Source organism: Hippocampus guttulatus, chromosome 4 (genome assembly GCF_054856545.1).
Source record: "Hippocampus guttulatus isolate MCC_2025c chromosome 4, RoL_Hgut_1.0, whole genome shotgun sequence".
NCBI lineage: Eukaryota > Metazoa > Chordata > Actinopteri > Syngnathiformes > Syngnathidae > Hippocampus > Hippocampus guttulatus.
The window spans coordinates 19,317,427-19,343,716 of NC_141264.1; the positions used below are offsets into that span (position 1 = coordinate 19,317,427).

Here is a 26,290-nt window from a genome sequence, read left to right on the forward strand (position 1 = left end):
TAAATGACTTCATGTATTGAAAAACAAGTCAAGTTATTAATCAGAACTTGTTCCTGCCAACATCAGGTTACGTAACAACGTATGTTAGCTAGCTGGATGGCATTATTGTTTTAAAAAAAAACTATTGTCTTGCATTTTTTAGGTGTAAATCACAAGTAAAATGGTAACTTCAGTCCATTATTCAAGCCCTTCAGAATCCATTAAACAAAAACAAAAACAACAAAAAAAAACGCAAAGCATGAAAATTCTGGTGTTGATACTTTTCCTATAAAAAGCAATTTGACACCAATACTGAAATGATACCACAGCAAAAAAATATAAAAACTGTAGGCGTAATTTAAATGTCCACCCCAACTGCCTCCCTCGTCTTCCTCTCATGCTAGTAACACGAGCACTTTCGGAACATTGTGGCAAATATCTGAACTAGCAACCAACTAGCGTCATGCTCTTACTTTGAGCTGAGGAGCCCGACACTTAGGTAAGAGCATTAACTCATGTATTATTCATCACGGCGTAGTCACAAAATTGCTCTATTGCGAACATGTCAGCTCCTGATCTGTGAGCCTCAAGTTGTGCTATTTTCACTTATGCTCACTTGTATTGCAGATAATTTTTTTTTTAAAAAAACACCATTCCAATGAAAAAGATACGGCATCCCGATGCAAGACTTGCTCATCCCTTCGAGGGACAACATGCATCCTCTCCTGTACAATACCGAGAGAAAATCAGCAATAATCACCAAGAGGAAAACAAAAAGGGGTTCTTTTTTCCTGACGTTGTACACGGCGATGCACCGCCTGCTGTTTTTCTATAATTGTACATGTATCGCTTATACATGTCCATGATACAGTAGCAGGGTGAGTTCATAGTCACCCACGTGTAACACAGACATGCAGCAGGTGGGAGGTAAAGTGTACTCACACTTGAACGCCTTCGCTTCCATTATAGGAAGATATGTCGTATCGCGTTTATGGAGGTTTGCAGTCATACCTTCTAGCCATTGTTGCAGTACGTCTTCCAATCCTCGACTCAAATTAAAGAAACACAAAACGTACGGTGGCTTTTATAAGCTTTGTTTGTGATATTTTATCTTTATTGCATTCATTTGCCTTCTGTATCTTCTACAGCACGGGTGTCAAACTGATTTTTGTCGCGGGCCACTTTGGAGTTACGTTTTCCTCTCAGCGGGCCGTTACGACAGTGAAACCGAATAAATCATCTCTTCGCATAACTTGTACACAACCAATTGATGGATGACTAGTTTTGAAATCACTCAAGTTAACTATTTGTTTGTTAAATTAGGTTTAAAGTTTCTTTATTTTTTCCAGACAATGTTTTTTTGGTGACGTTTTTCTTTAACGCTTACCTGGCTGACAGTTTCGGCTGTCACTTCAGCCTTCGTCGGAGCCGTCACTGCTTCCTTGTGACGTGACTTAAAACTTGTTTGTCGTAAGTAGGGTCACAAAATTATTGCAAAATGTCAACGTTGTTTATTCCACCTGACAATTTCACATTTCAGTACAGATTTTTGCAAGGATAATGGCAGTTGACACGCAATATTCTCTTTCGCAGGCCACATAAAATGATGTGGCGGGGCAGATCCGGCCCCCGGGCCTTGACTTTGACACCTGTGTTCTACAGTATATGTCCGATAAAAAACTCTTCACTTCAGCATGCTCTTTTTACTGTATAAGAATAAATAAAATAAGCGAATGAATAATGTGACAAATGTACTCGCCTCCTAGCTAAACTTCTATACAGTATACTGTGTCTTCGGGAAAGTGGCACTTGTTCTTATCTTACTGCTCTGCTCGGAACACTTGCCTAGATTTCCCTTGTTGCCTTCGGGGCTAACAGACAGGCGGAACACGAAAACACTATGAAGGCATAGCACACGGTTACTCACGGCTGGGCACAAAAATCGATTAATTGAGGGTTAGGGAATTCTTTGGATTGTGTGGAATTGATTGTTGATTAATCGCATCTTGAAGCACTTGAGGCAAAATGACATGCGCTACTTATTCCGCACCTACGACGTCGAAAGGATTCAAGTTCACTCGCCTAAAAACACATTTGAGAGTTGCAAAGTGCATGTCAAAGTAGCAGATTTATCGCCTTTATCGCCAAAGTGTCCAGGCCATTTAAGCCAACAGGAAGCCTAAAGAGAGTAATTTCCTGCAGACGGTACAAAAGCAACAAAGGCAAATTGTGGTCTGGATGTCATGCTAGCATAGTAATTTATTATCAGTAACACAACAAATACATAAAAGCGAAGTCATGCGAAAACAATAAAATCAATCAAAGATTGTCTGAGGAATTTGATAATGGTCAAAATGCACCCAAAAATAAATAATTATTTCCCCAAAGGTAGATTTGATAAATGGATACACTCAATTCTTTGCGTGAGGGATATAGCCTAAAAATCAGACACCCTCTCAACACCGAGCTTTTGCCGGGTGGGGAAATGACTGCGCGGGAGTCACAGACAGCTGCTTATCGGCTCCCGGCCAGGGGGATCCTCTGGAAAGCGCAGCAGCCAGGAGGAAGCAGTCATTTTGATCCATTTGCAAATATCATTACACAGATGTGACACTGTTGCCCTGCTTTACAACTGCTGGGCCTTTAAAAGTCTAGACTTCCATGCTGGGTGAGAAATGCTGCAGGAAGCAATAATGTCACTTTACATCTCATTGCCACGCTGCACACTGCCAGCGCAGCAAGAGTGTGCGTAGAGCTGGGACTTGTTATTCGAACACGAATATTCATCTGAGGTATGTTCCATTCGATGATGCTCTGCAAAAGGATGCACACTACTGACCAGGCGAAGACAAAATCACTGTTAAGCTACACCGCATGTAAACGCACGAGCTTAGATTTGATACAAGAGACCATCTGGTTAAGTCAAATGTTCAGCTCAGCTGCGTGTGCAGCACTCAACCAAACACAAAGCTGTGGTTGTTGAGGGTCACAGAACAAGAACATAACCCCCTTAAATGTCAGCCCCTCCAGCTCTGTTATCACGACAACTGAAACCTGGACTGGGCTCATTCCAACCAAGTGTCACACGCGCACTACTGGGGCCAAGAGTGAAATGTTCAGTCCAAGCGCGACCGATCTGCATATTTATTTTCAGACTCAACGTCAGATCACCAGGACATCTGATATTTGGGTTTATTTTATTTCTAAGGTGGTTTTCCTTGCAAATATTGACTACAGAATCCTGAAGAGTTTTCGTTAAATCACCAAATATAGTTCTGAAACCTAAATTGCTCCGTCGACACAAAGATTCTTCATCTTGGTTTAGTCTTGTGTATGGACACCAATTTTATGAGACTGATTGAGGACAGCAGTGGACGACTGCAGCAAAGTGGAGAGAGTGAAGAATAATACCTGGCTTCTTTGAGCTTAGTTTTCCAAATAAAAGTAGCGGTTCGCAAATATCTTATACTGATAAAACACAATGATAATCGCTACTCATGTTTACATCAAGGCTTGTATTCCAATTAGAATGAAACCAAATTACCAAATGGAATGAAATTTTATTTGGGGTCATAGGGGTGAAACAAAATGCATTCCTGTTGCCAATCCTGATGGACAATTAATATGTAGATACTGTATATATACCGTATATACTGTATACATATAAATATATAATTAATAATTTAATCCATAATTTCATGAAGTACAAGTAGAATAAAAAATTGTCGAAGGAAAATAAGAGCCCTTCAAATCACATTGAGGTTTTCGATTGTAGTTTCTCCATCTGAACACTGGGTGGCACCCACGTAACCTTGAAGAACAAGAAATCTGATGTGACATCATGGTGCGTGAATAAATAGATAAATATAACGCCGACTCTAGAGATTACTGCAGCGATCAAACTTGAAAGGTCATCAAGTCCAGACAGCAACTGCCACCCATTATGAAACTGCGGCATTCGAAGGTTTGAGATGAGCGTAACGAAGCGAAGCGCTAATGCCAATGCTAGCCCTCTGGCCAGCGGGAGGCTGGTTACTAAACAAGGCAAAACCAGCATTGAAAATAGGCCATTGCGTGCTCATTTCTCAAACGGGTTTCAAAAAGCAGATTTTTTTTTTGTCAACGCAAAAACTGGTGCTATCAATACAGAGCATACATCCTTGATTTTTTTTCCCTTGAGTTTTTGTGACGCCGATGAACAGAATGTAGCAACACTGCACAGGCAACATCATACAATCTAGCACCTCGGTTCCCAGAGTGCATTGCATGGCGCAATACTTTTCATTAATAAATTTATAAACTGGTTAATCCTTGTCATACCGTAGCTGAATGTGCTTCATATTTAAAAGCGAACATTTGTGAAATTTTTGAACAGACTGTAACCTTAAACGGTGTGTGAAATTATGTGACATCCATGTTAATTCCTCGATGTCATCAGCGATTTGTAACATATCCGTACATAGAAATCAGTGGGTTGATCGATCGGCTTTGAGGTGTTGATCAGATCACATATCACATCACACATTTTTTTTCAAGAATATTGACCGATAATTATTGGCCACAGATCAATCAAAGCATCCCTATTTAAAAAAAAAAAAAAAAACGTTTCCCCCTTGGATATAATATGGTCCCCCTATTCAATGCTGTCCTTTATTATCAAACATGAATGAAGAAAGATTTAAAATAAATTGTAAATGCTTTTAAATCCAAGTTGAAAACTATGCTCTTTTTCCATACCTAAGATTAAGCTCTTTCAATGTATTTTTAAAATCGTGATTTTGTGGCTCCACAGTTGTGTGTGCAATTGTGATATTCTTCTGTAATTCTATTGTATTCATTTTTGTACAGTACATGCAGTTGTCATGTTCATCCATAGTTTCTTCATGAGGTGCTCTGAAAGGCACTTGGATAATGAAAGTATGTTTCCTTATGTTTAAAAATATATTTCCAATGACTATTTTTGAATAATACATTGTCTTCATTGTTCTTAATGCCTATACAAGTAGGTCGCAACTTAACGACAACAGGAAAATGCGGGTCCGAGGGTGACAACAGTTGAGAACTACTGCTTTCAGCTACTCTCTCCCTGTTGACTTCAAGTCATTTCCAATTTCCTCTCCTTTGTTTTAACTGTTGACCGAGAAGGGTGCAGTCTTACTGGATGTAACAAGTGCATAGCTACTGCCTTGACTCATCAATATGTCATTCATGCATTTGATAAGCACTCGATGAGACAGCTGCAGAGAGCGGTGCCTTTGTTTACACTACTTAAAATCTAGAATGAGCAACAGCTGAGCAACTGATTTCAGCCTGCATGTCCTTTATCGCGTCTCCTTCAGTAGAAAGAAACCGACAGACAAAATGGAGAATTTCCAGAAAGGCTTTTTTCGCCGAGAAAAGGAGGTCTGACCTCCTTTTGAGAGTGAAAGACCTACTGTGGGTTTTCATGAGTCTGAATTGAGCCACCGAGGGCTTCCTGTGCAACAGTGTTCTGTTTGATTTGGAAAAATGTTCCCTCGTTGCTGGATTGTGGGACGACGTGAGAGGTGTGCCCGAATGGCCTCGTGGGGAACATGCTACAAAGGTGCACGTCTCCCGCAATTAGCCTGCTTCTAGGACTAATGCCAGTAGAATCAACCACACATCCTTTCGGCTTCATTCAGTTTTTTTTTTATGCTCTTGGGACAGACATCACAGAAGCAAATAGATGTCTACTGCCATATTCTGACATTTTGCGTGACGTTGGTTAAATTTTTCCCAGGTATGTTGCACAAAATACAATTTACACGAACACAGAGAGATTTGGCTTTGGAGAGTCCTCTGTTTAAAGCTTTGGAACCTGGAAAAATAAGGCAGCTTAGAATGAAAAAACTGAAAAGCTTTCAACAATAAAACCAACTTTGTCTGACATAAAAATTCATAATCGATCATTGCAAGTGACAATGGTTTGTTCATTTAAACTCCATAAACCATTAACAGCTTTACATAATAATACAGATCAAACTCTATACACTGCAGCATTGTACCTTCAATGAGGCTCTGTAGGCTGCCAGGGCACTATTACATGATAAATATCACACTAAAGCCTGTATGAAGTCCTCAAAATGTCAAAGCCACGAAGGCGGTGAGAGCAAAGAAGCTTCAGTAAAGCAGAGCCGTATCTTGTTAAAATGGGATGATCTCTGTATAAATCCACATTATCGTCAGACAATTTTGGCTTTCCAGAAGTGGTCCCTGGATTTTCAGATCATTTCAGACTTTTAGAATTCAAAGCGTACTCGGTGTGAGTGAATGATAATGAAAAGCGTTTTTCAAAAAAATAACTTGATCCTGGATTTCATGCTACTCTGTATTGAATATAAAAGAGGATTTTGAGTTTATGATATTTTATGGAGATAAGGCAGAAAAAAATCAAATCTAATTGATCAGGCTTTTTCTTCAGAACTCTAGTTCCTGCACCCAAAACGACCAGCTAGTGTGGGCTATTTTGCTCACGCTTCACTAATAAACCAAACAAATAAGGGAAACAAACTTGCTTCAAAAGGGATTAAATACCGAGAGTATGAATGCCGACACCGAGCGATGCGACCCAATGCGACTTAAGTCCACCATCTCAAAAAATTATTCTCTTCGGCACACTACCGATTCAATACCACATGACTGATGCACTGCAACGGAAAAACTGCAACCTTGTGCTGGGTTCTGAGGTTCCCCGTACAGCATACAGCACTCTATTATTTTTTAATTGAACCACAAATACATAGCACAATTGTCAAGGAAGAAATAGAAATAGCGGGCCACAAAAATAGAGGCCATGATCGATCGCCCCTTTCGCTCACTGCCCGACAGTCCGCCACGCATGAAAACTGATTGCCGAACACAGCACACGTAACGACAGTCGACTTGGTTTCCGCCAAGTCGCCCGTGTGTTGTTCTGTTGGGTGATCCTGGGAGCTCAAAAGCAATGTTTGTACATCTGCCTTAAAAACATGCAGCCTAACATTGTGAGGAGAGCCTCTCAGTGGCCTCGAGATGACCTCACTGCATGAAAGAAGACACTTGACATGGCCTTACCACCTGTAGAGATGTCTGAAGAACGGGGTCCACTTTAAAGACGGGCAGTGATCGGACGGTGATTACATGAGTTTCTTGACTCATTTCATCTCCTTTGAGAGACTAAACTTTGCAGATTTTAGATGTGGCAGAAAGCCAAAGCTGTCAGGTGCTTATTATTATTATGAGAACCAAAGCTTCCTTGTTCTTTTTTTTTTGTTTGTTTTAAGAATTACAGATCATAATGGGGGAATTCTTTGCGAAGGTAATGGAGGTAGTGGGCAGTTGGCAGACATGTTTGCAAAGGAATGTCATTGGCCATTGTCTGAGCGCTGCCATGAGTGACATGAAAGTCCAGCGGAGTTCAACACCAACCATCATCTCTGTTCTGATTTTGTGCAACGAAATGCCACTGACAGGAACAGAATTCACCGCGGTAACTGATCTGGTGCCAAGTGCCCTTTCGGCACTGTCTGTAGGAGAAGGAATGGCACGGCTTAGACTGGCACCCACACACTTGTCTTGGCTTTGTGGCTCTGTTTTAGCTTTGTCCAGAAAGCAGGTTGTAAACCGAGGGGCAAATAATACAGACATGTGTTCATTTCACTGTTTGTCCCACACAAAGGGATGAATGACCGACATAAATGTAAAGTTAAAAAAAGAAATTGTGGCTTTGTCATACCTGGAGGCATTCATTGACGGGAGACACCATAAATCAGGCCTTTGAGGAAGAAAGATGTACATCACACTGCTTTACAATGTTCATTTGACTCGTCTTAATTAAACCATGTATGATTATGATGATCATCCGTGTCCACGTTAAAAGGTCTAACCCCCCTCCCCCGCGCCCTCTCCTCCAAAAAAAAGTGTGATTGATATTCTGTAGGTAGGCTACACAGGTTCAGTGAGCTAATTGTCTATCGGTTAAAAAATGGGCCACCATCACAAAATACAGCCGGCTGTCACGTGTACGTGTACCTTGCTACAGAAGACCACAAAAGCGACTTGTGACGAAGCACATAGCCTCACATTCATGTTGACACTGTTTAACTCTTCCCCGCCGCTTTACGTTGCATCACCGCCACCCGTCGTGATGTCTGGCCTCGGGTGTTTTGCGCCTCGAGCTTCCAAATAAAAGCTTCGCTAAAGTTGAACGCATCCAAGCACGTAGGTGCACCTGTCCGCAGTGCTAACCCATTGTGCTCAATCGGCACTGAAGCAGTCGTAGAAGCGGGGCCTGTCGCGCTGTGAAGGGGGGGAACCCGGCCCCTGAAAAATTAAACCCGAGTGTCTCTTACCGTTCTGCCGTCAGTCATTGCTCCCCATCGTAAGGTTTGCAGCGCAGACCTCTTGGCGAACCGTTAATTCATGGCCGGTCGTCTCACTCCCGCCTCTCGGTGTCTTTTCCTCTCGCGCTCGCTCATCCCAGTGTCATATTCCTCCGCTGCAGTGGCCATAAGCCACGCCCCCTCCGGCTGCCGCGTGACGTAAGCTTACCGGCTGGGAGCTCGGGAGCACGCACGCGGCAGCGCACGTACGCACGCGTCGGGTGGGCGAGTGCGCGCCGAACACGAGTGAGGACCCAAAAGCCCGCGAGAGGCCGCTGTAGTGCCTGAGTAAAAACAAACCTCAACTTTGGGCGACCGGACGAGTGCAATGGGTGTCCAGTAATTGTTGCTTTGCTCCCAAATAAAGTCAAGAGCTTGCAACACATTTACAAAAACGCTACTGTTTTTAATAGTTTGCTCGTAAAGGCGGCAAGTGTTCCTGCCGCCAAACTATGTAGTCCCCGATAAACCACGTTTTGTTCCTTTTCTGCTCAAAATCACCCCTAAGTAGTTGTTTGTTTTTACTCAGGTTTTATACCGTCTTTTAACAATCGTTTTACTCGAGTTACAATCGGTTTTGGCAGTTGAATAAATAAACAGCCGCGGCGGGGAAAACCACAGAATCCCTCTAATTTACATCCGTAAACCGGGTGCGACCTAGATTTTACTTTTGAATAAATCTGGGTCAGATGATTCCAACACGCACACAATTTAAATGCATGCGCACGCAAATAGATCTATCTATCTATCTATCTATCTATCTATCTATCTATCTATCTATCTATCTATCTATCTATCTATCTATCTATCTATCTATCTATCTATCTATCTATCTATCTATCTATCTATCTATCTATCTATCTATCTATCTATCTATCTATCTATCCAATCCTGCACATTGGCCATTTGTCCACTTCCCAATGAACTGGACGAGCAGGTTACAGTATTTGTGGGCTGGTGTTTGAGTCTGGGCGCTTCACTTGCTGCATGCACGGACACTGCGTCCGAGCAAGTCAGTCGGCGGCACTGCTGCCTTCTCGTCTTCACTTTGCAGTCGTCGCAGCAACAGCAATGAGGTCCCTCTTGTTCGGCGCGATCCAGCTCCTCTTCCTTGCGCTCGTCGGGTGCGGAGCTCTGTCCTGCCCGAGAGGACAGTTTGTGCTCAAGAGCCAATGTGTCCTCTGCCATCCCACCTGTTCCGAGTGCTGGGGCCATGAGCTGTTTGAGTGCACTACCTGTGGAGTGGGTGAGTGAAAGGATGTCCTGCTTGGAACATATAAATGACGCAGTTTTAACTATGGTATTAGATTTCCTATTTTTTGTTGAAATCGTTAACTAATATAAGATGTTGTGATTTGTCTCATCTTTATTCATGAATTGAAAAAAGATAATTTAACAATTCTTCTTAGTGAGTTCAATCAGTTTTTGGAGTTTGAATGTAATGGATTGCCTCTGTCCATCGTTTTAATGGATGACCATTTAAAACACACCAAAGTCGTTTGTAGTTTCACATTTACCCCTGTTAAAACAGTCATGGGTGGGATTTCTAACATTTCTGCTCATAGAGGGACCGTTGATATTGTTAAAAAAATGTAGGTGTGATCATTTCCCTCCTACTTCTTCGGAGTAATGTGATCGTGTGAGAATGGGCTCTTTGTTAATCCGAGGGAAAGGAGAAAATATCCCCTTTGGCTTGAATTACTTGTGCGGTTCACCGGGTTTTACCTCACACACACTTGTGGGATGGGCTCATTTGTGTGTGTTCTGGCCGCCTCCATCTGTAAGTTAGTGCACTTGCAGTACATAGTCTTTTATTACACAGCACTATGGACGGCGGCCTTGATGTTGCACTTCAAAAAGCATCAAAAGTCACTCTGCAGTGTATTGTCATGGAGCTGTGATGTGTGCGCGTGCATGCTGGGAGGTGGAGGAGTTTCAAAAAGCAGGTGCAGCTTGTGGCTACCCTCCAGTCGCCACTCGACTCTTACAGTTAATACTGTGCCCAGCTGCTTCTAGGGATGCCTCAAGGGTCACAGCTAGGCCCACAGAATATGAGCAATCAGGGCCTGGACACTTTATAGATTGTGACCATTTACTTCAGTTTTACGCGGAACTTGAAAATGTTTATGTATTAGAGGTTCTGGGTGGGTGACTCTCAAAAAATGGTAGCATTTTCCTATCCTCGTCAATGACTCTCTGGTTGCACCGAATAGTGTACATCTATTGTTTTTACACAGGTGTAGCCTAAATTATGATCACTGTCAAATATAGGTTTAGACTAACAAAGTATTAGGCTTGCAAATTGATGCTGAAGATATTTGCTAGAAGCCATGCCACTGTAAAATGAGAAGCAACAAACAAAATCCTCATTTTCACTCTGAACTCATCACGGGAAGCCAGCGAAGGTATGCCGATAATTGTGGCGCATTGTTCTGCTCTTTGTAGATTTGTGTTTTTAAAAATTCAAGGTAAATATTTTCTTTTACTTATTTGAGCAGTATATCCTGCATTGCCTTGAATAGAGAAACTTACCGGTCACTTCGTGACAGCAATTAAAAAATATATATAATAAAACAATAAAATAGACCTGCATTTTTATGGAGGCGGGACTGCAATCGATCATCCCATTTTGGGTCAAAATTCATCCAGATATTCAAATTTAATCCAATCACTACCAACAATACATGAAGTTATCTTGAAATTGTTTTTTTAAGGTCTCTTTATTTTTCTTTAGTGACTGCAATCCCAACAAAAGCCCTCAAAAAGTCCAACCAAAGCATAGAAATACTATTTTCAAAGATCTGCGGAAAGGGATTCCATGAAATGGCACAGAGATGACACATCGATCTGTTTTAATCTAAGTTCAGGGTTCTTCTGTGTTGATTTCTTTGTGTGGGCATCCTTCCATTATTTTTCAGCAGGTTCTTCCACTTCTTCCCAAATTACAAAAAACATTTGCGGCGTGAAAAATGTCAATTTAAAATCATCCATTGGATGTGAATGTGAGTGCAAATGCTGTTTTGTTTGTGCGTGCGCAATATTTGACTGGTGACGACAAATTCTGGGATGCCTCTAGCCCCCCAAAAAATCAGCTAAAATATGCTTTCGCTAACCTGTGACCCAAATAAGGATAAGCAGTATGGAAAATGGATAATGGAGGGATTTGCATGAAATGGCTCCCTAGGGCAAAATATTATCTCAAAGAAAAGAAAATGCATTCGGTTTTCTTTGTTCTTTTTCCTTCAGATGAAAATGGACAGGAACGTTTCCTCCACCAAGGTCGCTGTCGGATGCACTGCCCCCGCGGACTGTATCCTGACAGGGGTCGCTATGCCTGCCTGCCCTGCATAGCCAATTGTGAACTCTGCACAGATGGCAATATATGTACCAAATGTCGCGAACGCTACAAACTCCACGGTGGGCTCTGCCAAACGGCACACTGTGATATAGGTAAACAGGACACCAAATCTTTTGTTGTGGATACATTTGAGAATCAGACAAAAGCATGTTCGTGAGTTCTCCCAGACTTGAATTTGGTTTGTTCAATGTGATACAAAATGGAGGACAGAATGCAAAGATAGAATAAATGTAATTACAGAAAATGTCGCAAAATGTCAGATTTGTATGGCTCCGTGTTGCAGGACAAGTGCAGGATCTCGATACAGGCGAGTGTATTGACTGTCCGATGGGCTGCAAAACATGCTCCACAGGTAAAAGTCACTTTTACTGTTGATGTATCAATTGAATGGTCCTTTCTGGCTATTAAAACCCAGTTTGTAAAATGATTCACTTCAAATTGGTTGTTCTTACCCTTTTTTTTTCTTTCTTTAACAGAAGACCCTGAGATTTGCAGCAGTTGCGCTCAAGGTTACTTTCTGTGAGTTTTTAATCTTCCATTATTTTTATCTGCCGACAAGTGACATTTTCTTCTCGCGCTCACCTTGAAAGTGTGTAAACATCGGATGAGTTGACATTTGATTAAAAGTGTAAAAGAATAAGAAGGTTTGCGAATTTTTGCTGTCACTCCTTGTCATTGGAGTTGTAGACATATAAAAAAAATTTTAAATGTATTTTATATATTTGTGAGGTTTTAATCGGTGAAACTAAAACTACACTTGGCTCTCTTCTTCTGCTGACTCACAAATTGTGGGTCACAGTATAGGGATCTTAAACAGACCTCTCATTGTTTACTTTTGCCCCTTTTCTGGCATTTTGTGTGTCAGATTACCGCACATTCAAAAAGAGACACTGTTACCTGAGCCAGAGTGGTGCTCGGAGGCGGCGTTTGCGTCAAACAACTTTGAGTAGGTGGATGCAAAGAGTGCAAGGCTGCCTGCGGGTTGATGTCCACCTTCACGTTACCGCTCAGCAATCGCAGGAGGTTAAAGTCCACCATCACAGTTCTGACTTCATGGAGGACAAAGGAAATCTGAGAATATTTACTGTTGACATTTAATCCATTCCGTAAATAGTTGTCCATTCATTTGATAATCATTTCGATGTCGATTAATCGTTGTATCTCTAATATGCAGTTCACAAAAGATATACTTGGCTAGGTTGGATAGGTTAAATTCCAAATTTGGAATACATATCCTCAGCAGTTTGATGATGTCATTTCTGGTTGTGTTTTTAAAGTGATCTACACACAAAATTAATTTGAATACGTCACCAAATATTTCTCCTTTTGTGGTGTGAGGCTCTGATGGGAAAGTTCTGAGTTTGTAAACGTGATGGACGTTTTGGCGTCCTCCCAAGGAACTACGAATTTACTTAGATAACACCCAGCAGGTTTGTTTCATGGCCTAAAGGTTAACATTGTGGTGCATCTGCAGCCCATTCTACCTAACTTAGACACACATTAAGGAAAAGGGGAGGGGGGGGGCTGTTGCTTGGGTAATGTTGCCGTGCCCTTATGGAATGGAGATTCTAATATTGGCTCAGAGGGATCCTCAAACATCCCGCGGTTTCTCAACACTTGATTGATATTATGTGGCGCCTCCAGCTGTTCCCCCTCAAACATCCAACGCATCTCAGCGCCGAGGCAACGCCAAAGAGATCGCACCCTGGCTTGTCACTGGGTCGGACTCTCATTAGGGAAGGTGGCACAAGAGACCCAGAGGATTTAGTGGATCGTTGCTTGTTGTCATTTTGCTGTGCGACATCTTTGGTGCACATCTTTACTTTGCACTACATTTCAGGACGGTTGGCGAAATTAAATAGCTCAGATCGGCCTCGGGGGACACGGAAGACAGGTTAATGATTCCTCCATGGCTCCGAGTTGCAAATAAATGTCAATTAATTTTCTGTGTTAAGAGGAAAGCGACAACGTATGAAAAAAAATCGTTCGGCATCGTGTATCCTTGTCTGTTGTTGTATGAAAGCAATACGACTGCAGTTGTGCTGGATGTTTTATCATTCCTCGTGTCATTTCATCCTGCTACAAAGGGGTGGGACCTGCCTGCCTCGACATTTTTCTTCATGTAAATGTGACACTTTGAAAGGCCCATTGAAAATGTCACAATAGCTCAACATATTGGCTTAAAAACAAGTGGAGGTTTGTCAATAATTACTGGCCAGTTTCACATGCACACAGCAAGGTGGGGTTCTAGATTATTGTTTAAAAAGGGTAAATATTACGATTGGCATTATACATGGGTTAGTTATTAACTTTTCCTTTGACAGTTTCAGACACCAGTGTCGCAAGCACTGCCCCCAGCGCACGTATGAGGACCAAGGCAGGGGTGTGTGCCTGTCCTGCCCCATGCCGTGTGCAGACTGCAGGGGTGAGGCACAGTGCCTTGCCTGCCAGCCAGATTACTTCCTTAACGGTACCGCACTTTTATATTTTCCCCCATTTTGCTCACTAATTAGCAACCTGATAACATGTTAAGCTGTCCACTGGAGTAACCGCTGTCCCTTGAAAGGGTTAATGTGCCAAACGAGTCATACTGGAGCTCGATTGTATCTTTCTTGTTCAACTCTTCTTATCATATAAGGCAGGGGTCGGCAACCCAAAATGTTGAAAGAGCCATATAGGACAAAAAAAAAACAAAAAAACCCCCCACATGTCTGGAGCTGCAAAAAAATAAAAGCCTTCTATAAAACCTACAATGAAGGAAACACATGCTCTATGTATATAGGAGACTGGACTGTCTCAGAATTGTTTATGTTATTCATTCCTTTGTTGGGTGTTCACAAACGGCCCCATAGAATTTATTTTGTGATTTCCTCGCTTGCTTTTTTTTGTTTTGGTGCATTGTTTTCACTTTTCTTAGTGTCAGTGAAGTCATCATGAATTTCCGTTTTTCGGAGGCTGTCTTTGAACGCCTCTCGAGTTGAACGAGAAGAGAGAAGGCACGGACGGAATTTGTCAAGACTGTTAAAAGTATATATAAAGTGTACGTTTTAAAAAACCAACACCATAGCTCTCCTTTTTCGGAGCTGCAACATGTATCTATATCTATTTGAGCTATATTAGCCTACTATCAAAATCTTTTTCCATTTACAAACATTTTTTATAAAGCTCCAGGGAGCCATTAGATGTCGCTAAAGAGCCGCATGCGGCTCTAGAGCCGCGTGTTGCCGACCCCCGATATAAGGTGTACCCATTACGTCGATCGCGATCGACCGGTAGAGGAGAAAATAAACAACCAACCATTTGAGTGTCTTTTTGCATGCTAGTAATATATTTTTTGTGTTAATGTACACTGCACCCTAATCATCCTATGAGTCTCATTTTCACAAAAAGTATTTAAAAAAATAAAATAAAATAAAGCAGGTAAATCTTTAACCTACGCTGGCGCGTGACCTATATCACCGGAAGTTGTTAGCGCTCAGCAGTCTGCCATTGCAGCTTGTGATTGGCGCTGTTGCGCTATATCTTTTATCGTTATTATTATTCTTATTATTTTCAAATGGTACGTGTGAGCTACGATAGTTAACAGGCTGCCAAAGTGCCATCATGGCGTGCGTGCATGTGCGCGTTAACGGGTCAATCGCGGGTGGTTGGTTGATCAAAAAGGAGATCTTCGGTCAAAAAAGTTTGGGCACGCTTGATATAAACGAACGAGGATGTCCGTGATCGGAAAGTATAAACTCCATGCATGCATCCCAAGACTTGTGAAAATCAAAACGGAACAACAAAACAAGATCAAATAAATATGATGAAGAGATAAGGGAGATGCTTCTTCAAGGTTTGAATGTGTGCAAAGATGCAGTGCAGCAAAGGTGCGGCTGCAGCAGAATGAAAATGAAAGAGGCTTTCTCATCGTAGTGACATGGTCATTTTGCACTTGACAAAAAGAATAGCGTGTTCAAGAATAAAGTGTTCAGTGTGCAGGGAAATGGGCATGAGGCCATGATGGTAGTTTTGAGTAAATGTGTTTTAGTAATTGAATAAATACGAAGTTTGAAATCAATGAGTAATTGTTTTATGATTTCAATAACATTTAAAAAATGCCTCTCGTTCAAAGTCAGCTCGCGTCGGCTCCAGCTGAGCTGTGACTCTAATGAGTACATACGCGATGGACGATTGGATTTAGTATAGTAGTAAGACACATAACTTTTTGCACCTTGAATGGCGCTGTGCAGATTACAGGCTACAATTAGGTTACAGGCGAACAAAGTTTTGAAATCGTTCACCTTGGTCTCATCACAAAAACTGGCATTTTAACAGGGGTGCATAGACTTGTATTATCCATTGTATTTCATATATATTCCTCGGGGTAGATTGTTGTGCAGATCAATTGTCAAGTGGAATCTATTTACTTCTCTGCCCATGACAGGAGGCAAATGTGTGAAACAATGCCCACAACAATCCTTCAGGGAGACCACCGGGTGGCGCTGTGAGCCTTGCCACAGCTCCTGCCAGACATGCCACGGGCCTCGCTCAACAGACTGTGACCTCTGTCTGGCGGGCAACTCTCCTCTTCATGGGCAGTGCCCTCTGACTAACTGCCCATTGGGGCACTACTTTGACGGTAAGGCTACCAGTAATTTCCAACCTTGAATGTGGCTAATTTCCTTTCGGGAGATAACGACAGTGGTCGTATCTGAGCAAAGTACCAAATGACCGAGATGATGCTGACCTGATGTTTGACTGCTTCACTCGCTGATGGTTTGGTGTCTTGCTTAAGGACACTTGAGCAGAGTGGGTGCTTACAGATGACACAAGTTTGAATCCTCTCGTGGGAGCTGTGGGTTCGAGTCACACCACCGCAAACAGTTCACGCTCACTCAAGAGACGCTTTAGTAGAGTGTTTCCAGAAAGCTTTGCTCATCCAGCACAGGGCACTTGGACTCATTTGAAGCACCAGTCAAGTTGTTTTCAACCGTGCTATTATTATGAACAGTCTTGGCGAGTGCGTATTTATAGTTTACAGGTGATGCGGAACACCTCTAAGTATGATGCAGCGCATTCTTCAACAGCTACCAAGCAGAACAAAAAGCAATTGTTCAGCGTATACTTCTTTGAAATGGTTAAACGAAGCTTAATGGCGTGATCCGTGGGATTTATTATTTTATTTATTTTTCCTTAGGTCTTAAATGAGCGGAACATTTTATTCACGTTTGCGTTTGCATCTTTTTTGCCAATCAAAATGTATGCAAGCAATCATTTCATTCTTGAGTCAGGCACTCAAGTTTTAGCCTTTTTGAATCTGATTTGACACTCTCCGTGTGTGCGTGTGTGTGTGCGTGTGTGTGTGTGTGTGTGTGTGTGTGTGTGTGTGTGTGTGTGTGCATGCGTGCGTGTGCGTGTGGGTGTTTTACTTCTAGCTGATTCTGGAAAATGTCACACATGTGATGTATCCTGCAAGAGCTGCTTTGGCCCACGGGCGCAGGATTGCTCCTCTTGTTTTAAAGGTACAAACACGTTCTGCCGGGCAGTCAAATTCACACCTGAAACCGCTCACTGCATCATCATTTCACAGGCTATTTCCTGGACCAGGAAAGTTCCTGCGTGATGCAGTGTCCCCCCGGCTCCTATGCTAACACGGCCACACAGCTGTGTGAAAATTGCTCGCCAAACTGCGAGGCCTGCGTGGGCTCCAGCGATAACTGTATCGACTGTTCCAAAGGCAGCTTTAAGCTCTATCTTCACCAGGGGAGGTGCTGGTCAAACTGCCCGGAGTAAGCTGCTATTGTTGCACTTTTATCATTGCCAGAAATGGCAATCCCTGTATAGATTGTGTGTGAAAGCTGGGAAATGCAAGATGTCGTGTCATAATGCCAAAGACAGAAATCAAGTGAAGATTATAGCATTCTTGAATACATCGCTGCGTATTGAAGTCAAAGAAAAGAAATTGCACTTTCTATCGGAATTGAAATTTCAGCACAAATTGCACATGGATGGTGGAGAGCTGGCGCCGAAATGAAAAGCTGTACAATGAATTACAAATGTAGAATGTGAGTCTTGCCGAATTATCAGATAGAGGTAAATTTTCAAAACATTCTCTATGCATTGGGACATTTTCTCATCGAAAAAGAGAACATTTGATAAATGTGAATGTTTGAAATTATCCCATTGAGTGAAAAAAAAATCTTCAGTTATTGTGGAAAGAAAGCTGAAAATGCAGAATTACCGGTAGGTGAATTCAGGGTATGTCAGAAATAATTCCCAAGATGTCCTGAATGAGCTGACCGATTTCATGTTGGAATAGTTAAAGGTGGTTAACAAACGTGGAGGTAAAAATGTGACTTCTTTGAGAAGTGGTTTGAATTTGATGTAAATTTTTGTTTCCATTCATTGCAATGGTTTTGCCTCATGAAAAATATTGGATGATGGGAAAAGTGTGGATTTTTTTTTTCATGTTAAAAATAGTTCCCTTCTGTCCTGAATGATCAGATTTTTTAATTGAAGTTGGAATGGATGTATTGGGTGAGAAATGTGGCGATACAGTCCAAACATATCAACATTATTTGAATTGGTTACGAAATCATGAATTTGAAGCGTTAAATATCTCCTTAAACTGGAATAGTTGCGGTTCTTGTCAAAAAAAAAAAGGGGGGGGGCGAAGTTTAAAAATGGTTCAGATGATCTCCTTCATGGAGTGAATATTTCCATATTGGAATTGGTTCAGAAACGCCCCATTAGAAATGCGTCAAAAATTCACAAAATAACGCCTCTCACCACTCACACAGTTATGAATTCTATGATGGATTCTAGTCAAATAAATATCCCTTGACTTTGCTTCCAGAGGCTACTGGGAGACGGCAGAGGGATCCTGCAGCGCCTGCGACAATACCTGCCTCACGTGCGAAGGCTCCGGTACAAAATGTCTGTCCTGCGCTGAAGGCCGCTACTTGGAGGGCGGTGCGTGCACACTCAACTGTTCACTGGGGGCTTACCCTGCCGACGACGGCGCCTGCAGGCGTTGCCCCCCTCATTGCGATATCTGCTCGGACGACAGGACCTGCTTCAGTGAGTTGCAAGTGATACAGTGGATAAAGAAGTATTTCAGTTCACCACAAACATCGCACCTTCTTCCGTCTCCTTCCTCCAGAATGCACTTTCTTATACCTGATGCTGAATGGTGCCTGTAAGGCTAATTGTCCCACGGGCTACTATGAGGACATGGAGGAGGGCCGCTGTGGTCTGTGCCATCCGACCTGTCGCAGCTGTTCTGGGCCTTTGGCGGATGACTGCGAGACCTGCTCCTTATTCACTCCCAAACTCTATAAGGGCGCATGCTCAAAAGAGTGCCCGACTGGCACCTACTATGAGGCTACAGCAACAGAGTGCCAAGGTGACATCTATTGAAGTTTTTGTCTGTCTATAGATGTCCCGGGGGCGGCACGGCGGTCCAGTGGTTAGCGCGTCGAGCTCACGGTGCAGAGGTCGTTGGTTCGATCCCGGCTTCGGCCTTCCTGTGTGGAGTTTGCATGTTCTCCCGGGCCCTGTGTGGGTTTTCTCCGGGTACTCCGGTTTCCTCCCACATCCCCAAAACATGCATGGCAGGCTGATTGAACACTCTAAATAGTCCCTAGGTGTGAGTGTGAGCGCGGATGGTTGTTCGTGTCTGTGTGCCCTGCGATTGGCTGGCAACCGGTTCAGGGTGTCCCCCGCCTACTGCCCGAAAACGGTTGGGATAGGCTCCAGCACCCCCCGTGACCCTTGTGAGGATAAAACGGTCCACAAAACGGATGGGATGGATATAGATGTCTTGCGATTAGCTGGCAACCAGTTCAAGGTGTACTCCATGTCCCCACCTCTCACCCAACGTCAGCTGGGAAAAGCTCCAGCACACGGGTGATTGGGGAAATTTTAAGAAAACATTTATTGTGTGTCACCCCCATAAATCTGCCAATAGGTGAATCTGCCGGTTGAGAATATTTTTATACTTTTGAGCTTACACGCCACTCTGCTCTTTCATCTGGCCTCTGTTACCCCATTTAGATACAAGACAGGAACAAATGATTACGACTTAAATATAACTACCGGTACTTCATCATTTTGCATGTCAAGGCAGCACGTTTGCTAGAAATGACACTGACGATGTGCAGAGTGCCACCAGACGTGTGTGAGCTGCTCCGGTCCGGACCCTGACCAGTGCACCCAGTGCGAACGAGGCCTGGTTCTGGATCCGAACACCTTGCTGTGCGGCGTGACCGGTGATAGTGACTGTCCCCCGAGGACCTTCCTGCATGACGACCGGTTCACATGTATGGGCTGCCACCGCCACTGCTACTCCTGCGAGGGGCTTGCCAGCGACGAATGCCTGACGTGCGCCGTCCCCCGGTACCTTCACAGTGAGTTTCCAATGAAGTTCTTCATCTCAAACTATTTGTCATTTCTGCAGCTCATTGTTCGCAGCATATAGCCCAGGATATCTACCGGCACGATAGAATGTGATTCTTTTGTGGCCATGATAGAAAAATAGAAAGGGAAAAAGAATGCCTTGAGAGTACAAAGTCATCGATTGTCTTCGAAGGGGGCATAAAAACAGAGGCGTGTCTGTGTGTGTTGTCTTACAGACAGGACCTGCGTGAGCGAATGTCCGGCCGGTACGTACACGAGCGGGCAGGAGGCAGATGGAACCCAGCTGGGTTTCTGTTTGCCCTGTGATCACATGTGCGACACCTGCACGGGGTCATCGCCCAGAGACTGCCTCACTTGTTCCCCGAAATACCTGCGCCTCCTTCATCTCTGCGTCCGCCATTGTCTCACAGGGTATGACGCCGAATGCCAGCTCATTGGTACCATATTGTTGACTTTGTACGGAGCCATAAGCTCTTTTCCTGGTCTGTTTACGTTCTCCTCAACCTTATGATGGAGAATAGACAAAGACAATGTTATCGTGTTTAAAAGTTACATTTTGTTACATGCTTGATGGACCTCGAATGCGTGTGTTTATACAGCGTGTACACAATGGAGCACAGAGAATCAGGAGTCAGTTTGAGGTGCTTGTCAACTGATAAGACAGGAAGATTCAACTTCGGGCGGATAGGGAGGACAGAATGCGCTCCAGCATAAGATGTCCTTGAGCAAAGTTACAGATGTATCAGTTCATGGGAAGATGTTGGTGCTTGTACCGGGAAGTGTCTTGGCCCCCCAGGTGTCCGCTGAGAGGCGCGGCATAAGATAAGGTCATTCATTCATTTTCCGAACCGCTTTATCCTCACTAGGGTCACACGGAGGGGGGGGGGGGGGGGGGGTTGCTGGAGCCTATCCCAGCTGTCTTTGGGCAGTAGGCGGGGGACACCCTGAATCGGTTGCCAGCCAATCGTAGGGCACACAGAGACGAACAACCATCCATGCCCACACTCACACCTCGGGACAATTTAGAGTGTTCAATCAGCCTGCCATGCATGTTTTTGGAATGTGGGAGGAAACCGGAGTACCCGGAGAAAACCCACGCAGGCCCGGGAAGAACATGCAAACTCTACACAGGGAGGCCGGAGCTGGAATTGAACCCAGTACCTCTGCACTGTGAAGTTGACGTGCTAACCACTGGACTACCGGGCTGCCCAAGATAAAATCAGAAAACCTTTATTGTCTCACAGTGGAGAAATTTGCAACGTACATCAGCAAAGTTCGGAGGGAAGAAGTAGAAAAACATGTCAATGAAGGGGCCAGTGTTTTTCTGATATGTCACTTGTAATTTGCATATACCGTCAATAAAGGCCAGCAGGAGTTGCGAGGGTTCGGGTTTTCGGTTTTGAGAAGCGAGCATGAGTTAGTGCGGCTTCAAAGAACCGTACCTCCTGCCTGGCAGTCAAAGACAATCTGTTCCTGGGTCCAGTCTCTGTTCAACTGTCCAATTGAGCACATTACTGACACATTACTAGAAATGATTTGTTCACCATACATTGGACTTAATTTTGTGAGCATCAGTCAACAAAAGAACACTTGTCATCCTGATCCTCCTGCATTCTTAAAACTGCTGGGTTCAAAGTGATGCAAATTGGGTGACATCGCTAACCTGCTGGGTTATAGATTCTCAGTGTAGGGGTTATGGGGATTTGACCTCGCACGTTGGGTTAAAAGATTTTTGAAGAAGAAGAAGCAATTTTCCCCTGACAGGAGAACCACGAGACACTCGCTCGATATGTTGTGATGGCAGTTATTACACCAGATGCCCTTCCTGACGCAACGCCTCCACTTTAAATGAAAATAAACGCTGTGGTAGGAAAGGGCTTTTCTTTCAGCTGAGGAGGCTGTCCAAGGTCAAACCGTTTTTATCGCGTTACGTTTTGGAAACAGTCCAGAACGCTGCTGCTCGTATGTTGACCAGTACGCATAATTCCTGTGCTTTGTAGGATTGATTTCAACATTTTGCTGTTCGTTTTAAATGCCCGAATGGCTTGGCACCTTGCTACCTCTCCAACCAGTTGGAACCCTGTGTTCCTTCAAGGTCTCTCAGGTCCTCCGATCAGCGTCTCCTGATTGTCCCGAAACCCAGGTTGAAACTTGAGGGGGACGTTTGCCTTTAAAGTGGCGGCTCTAAAGTTGTAAAACGAGCTGTTACTGAATGTTAGGCAAGTCCCTACTCTGCAGGTATATTTAAATGACGTCAAAAGACACATTTTCATTCCATAGCTTTTGAAACACAGCCTGAGTGACTGCTCATATATGATTTATGTTGTTTGTTGCACAATCTGTTGGAACAATGTTACATTAAATTTATTTAAACTTCATGAGACAACCACAAAAAACATCCAAAATGGCGACCAGCTTCAACTCTTCAGCCTGCCCAAATCCAATCTTCAACCTAATCCGCTGGGTCAAAATAATTAACCCAACCTTGGGTAAAAGTAACCCAGTCTGCTCCAAGTCCACTGCGACCCAGCAAGAGGGTTAGGTTTTCCTAACCCTCTTGAGCATTTTTTTTTTAAAACTGGGGTACTGTCTATCCTAGCCGAATGAGGACAAGCATTAAAACTGAAGGGTAGTTTTTCAATCTCCTCCCACACTGCTCTTGTTGCAATCAATATCTTCCTGCCTTTCTGAAGGTACTACCAAGCGGGCTCCCACTGTGAGAAATGCCACCACTCCTGTGAGATGTGCACCGGTCCCGAGCCAGAATCCTGCCGGGCCTGTCTGCCTCCCCTCCTGGAGCTGCAAGGCACCAAGCTGTGCGTGGAGCGTTGCCCACAGCGCTTCTACAGACTCGACGACGTGTGCTTGCGATGCCACATCAGTTGCCACACCTGCATAGGTGACCATCAAGCCAAAGTGGTCGACCTCTCGCCGCCATTTCCTTTCCTACGTGTTAATATTGGTCACAATTTTTCTTAGCAAATGTCGCGTGTGCTTGGCAGACGGTTCCCCTCAGAGCTGCGTGACTTGTGACAAAGGCAGCACGCTAAAGGACAAAGTCTGCTACCCACGCTGTGAGGAGGGGAGGTACTTCACCGAAAAGGTGTGCTGCACATACATTATTGTATTGATACGAGCAGTTTTATGGTACTAAATACTAATCATATGTCATCCAGTGTTTGTTTGCCTATTATCGTGGGAATCTGACATATGAGCTAATTTGTTCCTAGACCATGCTTGGAACTGAAAACTTGTATCTTCAGCTTTCTCTATTGAAATGAATGGAAATGCCAGTAATCTATTTAAACAGTAAAAATTGTCATGTTTTTATTTATTTATTTTAGGGCTGGGGAAAAAACTCGGCTAATTCGGTTAAGTCGACCACAAAAATTGGTTGACAAAAACACTTCTGCTTCGAAACGGATGGATGCTAATTGTGAGCCCGTGCGCCTTTGGTGTTTTCCAATACATAGTCAGCGTGAAGATACTGGAGGCTATTTGGCTGTTGTAAAGACACAACATCATTCTTTTTTGTTTTACATTTAGTTTGACAGTAACCATCAGCTGAGATTTGAAATAAACAGTTTAAAGCCTTTTTTTTTTTGTGTGTGTGGAATATTTACTCATTGCAGAAAGCAGAGCAAGTACGCGTGTTTAGTTTTCGTTGAGCAGACAACTAGCTTGTATTTTTGGGGCGTTTATGCCCGACAGTAACAATTGGTTGATTGTTGAATTTGATCAGCAGTTTTGAAACGCTACAGATCACAAATCACAAACTGGCGAGTTTTCCTGTGAATATTGAGGGAGCGGATTTGCAAATGCCGAACCGTGACTATTTGGGGATCCACAGTACTTCCATCCCAAAATCCAAATATAAAATTCTATAAATGTACAATTAATGTTTGAATTGAAATTTCAGCACAATATTAAAAAAAGGCCCTTTTGTTTAACGGCTACCTCTGCAGGCCACCTGTGAGCCATGTGACAGCTCATGCAAGCATTGCAGCGGCCCGAGATCTGACCACTGCCTGACTTGTCACCAAGATTTTGGCCTTCACGCGGTGGAGAGCCGCTGTGCCCGCTGCTGTCAGGTGGAAGGGAACCGCACAGACTGCTGCATCTGCGACAGCCGCTCAGGTGAAAAATACCACACCTCCTGTCATAAACCATGCTCACGTTCTACACTGTTGAAAATGTGACATTGAATGTGTACGTGTGCCTTTGAAAGGCGGGCCTGGTTTGCTGAGTGTCGTGAAAGTCAGCAAATGATAATGTAGAATTGGATAGCTGTTAACTGGCTAAACGTTAGCCACTCTGGAGTACAGCGACGGCGACAATCGCGGGCATTAGCAGGTCTTCTAAAAATGTGCTTGTGTGTGTATGCTTTTATGTTACTGTTTGTTAAATAATGCGATTAAAAGTGCAGAAGCAGTTGTGTCGATATTCCCTCTTTTCAAATTACCTGTGGAGGGATTACAATCCGTTCTCTCAATGGGATTTCTATTTATTTTTTTCCATACCAAGCCGCAGTTTACGCCCAGAAACTGACACACAGACTTGTCACTCGCCACCCGACAGGGGACATAATGGATCGAACAGAGATACTGTAAAATGTATTGTACTGTATTTTCTAGACACTTAATGATTGCATTTATTCTTTTATGTCCAAGTGTGTTTCAAATATGTTTAAAAATATATTTTAATTGACTCACTTGATTTTTTTTTTCTTTTTGTAGGTCTGTGCGTGGAGGCCTCCGAACCCAAGTCAGGGGACGAGCCGGTCACAGACACAACCATGTCTACGGGCGTCCTCCATCACACGTCGGCTGCTGCGCCTGTCGCCCTGCTGGTCGCGCTTGCTCTGGCTCTGCTCGCCTTTGCCTTAGTGAAGGCCCGAGCTAGGAGGAGGCTTTGCTGGAAACAGAGTTACGAGAGATTGAGCGGCGGCGCCAACATGCCTCACGGTGTGCCCGACCCGGACAGCGGTGATGAAGTGGACGTGGTGTACACGAGTCAAGGCGGCTCCGTGTACCGTCGTTACAGTTTTATCCACGACTATGACGCCAACCCGGATCAGCAAGCGGATGAGAGTACTTGTCTTAACCAGTCCTAGTCAATACTCACCAAAGTGTACCACGACGATTTAGGACAAAGTTCACATGGACCTGCAAAAATGCAAAAAAACCCCCCCAAAAAAACAACCCCCCCCCCCAAAAAAAAACTGTAATATGTATGCCAGGCCAGTAGTTGGCGATGACACTTTTTATTGTTTGAATGTGTTTGAAGCAAAGGGAATGTAAAGGACAATAGACAATAGAAGGATTCATTTTTGTTTAGTCAAAAGTAAATGTGATGTTTTTGTTTTGTCTGTCGCTCTTTAAGTTATATTGTTCATATTAGGTGGTCTAGTGCCGTTTTTCCAAACTTTTATTTTACAGTAGGAAAATTGTGTGATGCACCCCCCTCCCCCCAAAACATACCGAAATAATGATAATCATGTCTAAATTTACTCAATGTCAAATCTTGGGCATTTTTAATTGAAGGCAACCTGCCTGTATCCCAAATCAGCTGCGCTTGGCGCCCGCCCACTCATGACACTAATGCGGACGAGGGCTCGAGGGAATAAATGAATGGATGATATTAGGGTAATTGTATTCATTTTTGTTTTCTGATATCTATAAGAAACATTAATTTTTGAAAATTATATTCATCACAAGACAGAGAGGGTTAGTACACGCTAGTTATTTTGGAGATTGCACCTGACAGAATCAATTTACAAGCAAAGCAAGAATCCAATATAATAGTTTTCATTTGCCCCGCTGCTGATGAGTGATTCCTTTTGGGGCAGTTTGATTTTGTATATATGAGTACAAAGTGCCTGCATTTTGAAACTGTGATGGAAATTATGACTGAAGTTATGGGATAAACACTGACACACGAATGAATAAAAGTCAGATTTTTTTTCTTAGATGTGTGTGCTGTTGCATCTATTTGTGAAATGATTTTATTTCAGATTTTTGCAACCATATATCGCTTCGATGAATGGTTGGATGACATAAGATGTTGTTCCGATATGTGGAAATGTTGTGAGTACCGGTACTAATTTCCATGATGTCAACACTTCCAAAAGACTTTCATTCTGCATTTCACTCAAGACACTTAATGGATGAAG

At 43.3% G+C, this 26,290-nt stretch overlaps 2 protein-coding genes across 3 annotated transcripts in view; one reads left to right on the top strand and one right to left on the bottom strand.

Moving 5' to 3' along the window:
- The window catches only part of otud7a (OTU deubiquitinase 7A), a 31,379-nt gene extending 22,908 nt beyond the window's left edge, over nucleotides 1–8,471 (bottom strand). For both annotated transcript variants that reach the window (XM_086109253.1, XM_086109251.1), the window contains exon 1: nucleotides 8,331–8,471. The gene's annotated coding sequence lies outside the window, so the exon portion shown is untranslated. The remainder of the gene's footprint in view (nucleotides 1–8,330) is intronic.
- Nucleotides 8,472–9,347: 876 nt separating this feature from the next.
- Nucleotides 9,348–26,086, top strand: LOC147206452 (uncharacterized). Its single transcript, XM_086110329.1, has 16 exons — nucleotides 9,348–9,606; nucleotides 11,607–11,810; nucleotides 12,002–12,070; nucleotides 12,195–12,237; nucleotides 14,043–14,188; nucleotides 16,145–16,339; nucleotides 17,136–17,222; nucleotides 17,291–17,489; nucleotides 18,557–18,780; nucleotides 18,863–19,105; nucleotides 19,863–20,108; nucleotides 20,334–20,529; nucleotides 22,812–23,017; nucleotides 23,121–23,221; nucleotides 24,084–24,255; nucleotides 24,855–26,086. The coding sequence occupies exons 1-16, from the start codon at nucleotides 9,348–9,350 to the stop codon at nucleotides 25,229–25,231; spliced, it is 2,967 nt and encodes a 988-aa protein (XP_085966455.1). The 3' UTR covers nucleotides 25,232–26,086.
- The last annotated feature ends 204 nt before the right edge of the window (nucleotides 26,087–26,290 follow it).